This window comes from Capricornis sumatraensis, chromosome 3, assembly GCF_032405125.1.
Source record: "Capricornis sumatraensis isolate serow.1 chromosome 3, serow.2, whole genome shotgun sequence".
NCBI classification, from domain to species: domain Eukaryota; kingdom Metazoa; phylum Chordata; class Mammalia; order Artiodactyla; family Bovidae; genus Capricornis; species Capricornis sumatraensis.
Window position 1 is genome coordinate 125,354,084 of NC_091071.1, and position 6,000 is coordinate 125,360,083.

The 6,000-nt window shown below is 38.9% G+C and overlaps 1 protein-coding gene across 1 annotated transcript in view; it reads right to left on the reverse strand.

The window, feature by feature from the left end:
- The window catches only part of TMEFF2 (transmembrane protein with EGF like and two follistatin like domains 2), a 289,338-nt gene extending 283,719 nt beyond the window's left edge, over positions 1-5,619 (reverse strand). The window contains exons 1-2 of the mRNA XM_068968943.1: positions 5,448-5,619; positions 3,012-3,121 (exon numbers count right to left, since the gene is read on the reverse strand). Coding sequence (XP_068825044.1) covers positions 3,012-3,121; positions 5,448-5,619 — 282 coding nt within the window. The remainder of the gene's footprint in view (positions 1-3,011; positions 3,122-5,447) is intronic.
- Between the last annotated feature and the right edge of the window lie 381 nt (positions 5,620-6,000).

Below are 6,000 nucleotides of genomic sequence, written 5' to 3' on the forward strand. Positions count from 1 at the left end.
CCTAGAAAAAAATTAGATTTGGTGTCAAAGGACCTAGATTCTTGCTGTAGGATCACCACTTAGTTGTAAGTTATTTATATTTATAAGCCTTAATCTTCTCATCTGTAAAAGGAGGAAAAAATAATTACCTCACTCAGATACGAGAAATAAATGAGATAACATGTTTGGATGGTAGAATATGATTATTACAAATCATCTAAGAGAGGTGAAGATAAATATTTGTTCACCTTAACATTCCAGTAGTAATTCAAACTGGAAAACATCGATTACACACACATATACCCAATACTCTTTTAAGTTGATCTCTCAGCCAGAAACCACAGTTTGCACCCCATTTTGAATAGAAGAATTTGTACTTGTATCTGAAATCAGGAGAAATAGAGTAGATGGCTTAAGCTGATCCAGAACAGTATATAGGAAAATGGATTTTTCAGGACATCTGCCTTTTCATCAGAGTGAGCAAAACAGAAAAAAATTCTCAAATTAATTTGAAAGTATTGGAAATACTGAGTCAAGATACTCCTAGCTTAAAATATCGAATCTATTTTTCTTTGCGCAACTTGTACATTTTTCTTTGATCTTGAACTTAATTCAGCCACTCTATATTCCTGGTACATGCAGAGTCTAAATTTTCCACTAGGGGAATGTTTATTTTCACCTGACAGACTGACAACTATTGCAAAGCACAAACTAATAGCAGCAGTAATCTAGTAGTAAGTTTAAAATGCTACAGGCATTAGGAAAATAAAATTTACATTTTAGTTTCTTATTCAAACTTGCATTCACTCCCCTAGCCCTGTCCCCTGTAATCTATCCCACTTAACAATTATCTAAATTAATGACAAATGTAACTGGCTAACCAAATGCATAAGAAGCATAAATATCTTTGTTGATAAAAGTTTTACTAAAACTCTTTGTGCAACCTGAAAACTGAATACAATTTCTTTAAAAAGAAAATTATATATTTTCTTTTAGTAGCATGCATCCATTTTTAATTTTATGAACCCTTTTTTTTTTTTTTTTTTTGCCTCTTGGTGAAATCTTGTTCTACTTATGGCTTTCCATTTGAGGAACATTCTTCTTGGTTCATTTTATATCGTTCATGGGTTTACATCTTATGTCTACCCTTGGGTACGAAAATAAGATATATTTCTGGGAATTACAAACTAAAAAGAAAAAAAAATTGATAAAATACTGTGGGCTTCTAATTAATAACTTATCCAACTTATTTTCCCCTCAGTTAACGCTTGGGGGAAAGTATGACTTGCAGGGTTCTTATGATCCATCTCTCTCAAGTAGTTCACTGAGAGAACATAATTAAATTGTTCAGTACGGCTGGAGACCTTAGAAATTGGTATTGTATGAATATTAAATATGCATGAATGTTTCCAATACTCTAGTATGGTTTAAAGACTATAGTATGGGCACAGCAATGCGTACCTACTGGGTAGTGGTGCACTGTACAAGTATCAGCTGTTTATTAATTTTCTTAGAAACAAAAAAATAATGTCCAAGAAGTTTTTAGCTAATTTATAAGCCATTCAAACCATATTTAAATGTGAATTCCCTTCTCTCTATCACTGGGAGGTGACATTAATCTAAAATATTTAAATTTCATCAACAATTCTAAATATTACATATAGTTGGCCCTCCAAATCTGAGGGCCAGAGATTCAACAACATCCAGAGATTCAACCAACTTCAGAGTGAAAATATTTGAGAAAAAGATTCCAGAGAGTTCTAAACAGCAAAACTTGAATATGCCACTTACCAGCAACTAATTGGTATTTACTTTGTATTTACAATGTTTATATTGCCTATACATTATATAATAAATAATCTAGAGATGACAAAGTGTACATGAGCATGTGCATAGGTTATATATAAATTCTACATACTTTTATATAAGGGAGTTGAGCATCCTTGGATTTTGGTACTTGCGGCGGTGGATACTGAGTGACCTATGGATACTGAGTGGATAGTGAGTGACCACTGAACTATAACAAATTTTAGACCTGAATTTGAATTCTAATATTTGATTTGTTTTATATCCTTTCTGATGTTTTTTTCATAATTTGCTTACAACCTTGGAAAAGTTTTCTGTACCCCCAGTATATAGTTTCCTTAATGGGAATATTTTTTGTTTGAAACTTACCTTAGATTTCATGTGTATTTTAAAAAGTAATTCAATAACACTTTAAGATATCAGTAAGCATCTATAATACTTGAATTATAAAAAATATATTGAAAGAGAAAACTTTTAACATTCACATGGTAGAAAGCATTTGTTAGATCATGACTATAATAATGAGATTGAGCTCTATCTTTAAAAAAATACTAATAATCCAGTTTTGATAACATCACTGGGCAATCTCTCTTTTAATTTTTATGTTTTTAACATTAGGCAAAGCACATTTTCCTCAGGTTTATGAAAAGACTTTTGTCTATTTGCATTCTTTTGGATTCCTAGGAATTGTAATTGAATGTGGTATCCGTGAAAAGTTGACAAGTACTAATAAGTGTCATGATTTCCAATCTAGCACAGTAGTTTTAAAGTCACATTGATAAGGAGTTCATTTAAAAACTCAACTAGATTGCCAAAATAATAAAACCCAATACCATTAAAACAGAGCAATATGATCCAAAGAAGATAGCCTCAATCAACAGAACAAAAGTATAAATCCACACTTCTCCAACAACAATTTTGGCTATTATGTTGATTTATAGTATGCATGTTAGAAGGGACACAGAAACCTACTTTTCTGTTGATACACCAAAAGGACAACCTGAAGCTTTCTACCTCCAGTGGCATTTATAACTATGGCACATACATTTCTCCTAAAAGCTGTGTCTTTTTGACATCAGTTGGCTCTCTTGCCAGTACTTTTGTTTGATGCCAGCTTTCCTTTTAGCTTGCACAGCTATAAATTGCCAAGTGATGGGCTGTAAAACAAGATCTCTGCTTTGCAGTCTCATTAGTAAATCAGAAGATGCAAATATGAGATTTCTTACCTTGAACTGACAGACGCATGTCACAGTGTCTCCAATTCGTAAACATTCACCATCAAATTTACAGGTGTTAGTGTCACAGAGGAAGAGATCATTTTCTCTGTCATCATAACCTCAAATTTAAAGAGAACATGCCAGTCATTAAATATTACAGACTTGAACAACAACAACAAAAGAAATATCTTGAAGCTTTAAAAGAATTGCCCTAAATTTTAATTCCAACAACCACAGCTGTACTACAAGGTCATTCTTTACTGATAACCTAAAAAAATTCTAGTTAAGTGGTTAATACTAGTTTCTCTTTCACAATTCTTTTCTAGTCAGTTGTCTTTGAATATTCTTTTTTTTTTCTTTTTTGATGATGCTATTTTATTTTAGTTTGGGTTAGTACTGGCAGTGGTAAGTGAATATTTAACATTGCTTCGTAGTTTCATTATTTTTTCTCATTAAGTAGACTATAGTTTATGACCCTCAAACTTCACATTTTAGAAAAGAGTTGGTGATGGTCTCAGAATGTCCTTTCATTATTCCTCCATTTTTAATCATTCTTTTGCTTTAAGATCTGCAACAACCCCTTATTTGGAATTTCTCCAGACAAAGAGGAAACAAAGCTCCAATAATAAAGATAAACAGGCACAGTGTTTTTTCTGATGGTCTGTCTGACTCAAACGAAGATTGATCACCTCCAAGTTAACAGGGGTAGCGGGGATACAGGTTCTTGCTAATCTGCCTGGAAAACCAGTTTCTTTTCTTTAGTTTCTGCAAATCCCTGTTAGGTATCTGGTAATAATGAATTTAACTGTCATCCCCAATTTCATATTATTTAGTTATTTCCTAAAACAGTACCATAGCTAGGGATGAAACAAACTGGTCATGTTGGGTTACAAATCTATTAACATTTCCAATAACTGATTTGGCAGGTTACTTAATATTCCTATGGTAAAGCACCTAAAAAGTGATTAGGTACCTGCAAAGTGGGACTTAGTCTTTCCAAAATAACATAGATGTTACTCATGCATGAGCCATGAGTAAGTTAAAGAAAGCATGTTTAGCTTTATGAAAACGCCAAATTTAGAAATTCCCCCAAACAGAACAAAGGCAATATATTGACCCAAATCTAACAGGGTTACAAATTTCAACTCGTCTCTAAAAAGCACAAGCCACATGATGTATAATAATTTTCTTCATGGAATTTACATCAGTCGCTACCCAGCATGGCATATTCTTTTATCCTATGAGTTACAGTTGGTCATTCTCTCTTCTCCAAAGTTACATACACTTCAGCTCGCATACATCCCTAAAAGCCACTGTATTCAGAGCTAGATTCAACTTCGGCAGAATTATATATACAGGAGATGAAAAATTACATACACACTGGCTAAAACTAGAACAGACCAGACCTAGGGGACAATATCCAGGCATGCTAATGGAGTTTAAAATGCCCCAAACACCACAATCGCGCCGGTAGTTATGGGCTGTCATGCTGAAAGGCGAAGCTACTCGAACCGTGCAGCAACTCCTATCCTCGGCTCCTATTTAATTAGGAGACTTTAGCAGAACCAAGCTTGCCAAGCTCTCGCATTCAGACTCTGAAGGGACCCAAGCAAGCAAGAAGAGCGCCTGACGCACTCCAAGGAAGCCTGCCCAGAAATGGAGGAGCCGGCGCCCACTCGGGTCGGTTCCGCCCTCCGCCCGCCTATGGGTGAGCCTGTGGGGCCTTGGTCATACCCACCCCAGCCTGGGAGACGGACGAAAGATTCTTGTCTCAACTTCCTTCGACCGTTTAGGAGCTAGGAGAGGCAAGAGGGAGGCATCTCGGTGATGCAAAAAGAACGTCTTTTGCAGCCCAGTAGAGAAGGCGCTGTATATGCTAGTGGGGGAGGGGGGTAGAGGGGCTGAGAGAGAGAAACTGAATGTCTTGGAAACCCAAGCTCCTTTAGAATTTGTGTGACCCTGTCTTGAATGCCAGACAAGTGAACTCTCATGGTACTTTTGCTAGTAATCAATGTTTCCCCTGCAGTCACCGTTTGATTTATTGCTTTCTCGCTCGTTCTATCTCCTAAAGTTATTTCTCTCTGGTTTCAGCTAGACTGCTTTCTTTAATGATAGAAAAGGTTCTGATTTAGTGTTTCAAGGACTGGGTCTCTTTTCAATGAATCCACAAAACCTCCCCGTTTACTATTTCTTAAAATCTCCGCAGCTCCAATTTAAGTGCAAGGTTCCTTTACCTGCACTTTCTGTACACCGCCCCATCAGGACCCCCTCCCCTTTCCTTAGCGGCCTGGAACAGTTCTCTGGGTTGAGGTCGGTGGTCTCAACGGTTTGGGAGCGTTGGAGCGGAGGAGCTGGGGAGAAGCACTTGGGTAGGCTGGTCTGTGCTGGAAACAGTGCGTTTCCTCTGCGGGGCTAAGAGGTCGAGGGCTGGGGTTTCGGACTTACCAGAGCAGTTCCAGCCGGTGGGCGTTTGGCAGTCACTTAAGGAGGTAGGGAAAGCTGCGAGCTTCACCGGCCGGGCTACGATGAGCAGCATCACCGGCAGCAGCAGCAGCCAGCAAAAGCCCTCACAAAGTGTCCAGCTGCTGCACTGCCGCGGGGACTCCCACAGCACCATGACTAGTTCGCGCAACTCTGCAGCAGCAAACGGCTTCGGGAGAACACAAGATCGCAGGGGTCAGGCAGCGGGCTACTGAGCATCCCGCGGACGGCGGCAGCAAAGGCGGCGGCGGTGGCAGTGGCACCTGACGGGGAAGCAGTAGCCAAACCCGCGCATGATCTCCAGAGTTTCAGCAACATCCAGTGACCCGGCTCAGCCCCGGGAGCGAGAGGGTCGTCCACGGAAAAGCTGCGCCGGGGACGCGGGAAGCTGCTGCCATAAGCAGAGGGCTCTGGCAAGCCAGGACAGCAAGAGGAGACCGAAGTCCAGAGAGCAGACGAGAGGAGCCCAAAGAGGCTGGGTGGAGGGAGAGTCAAAGCGCCCCGCAGCCTAGCAGCC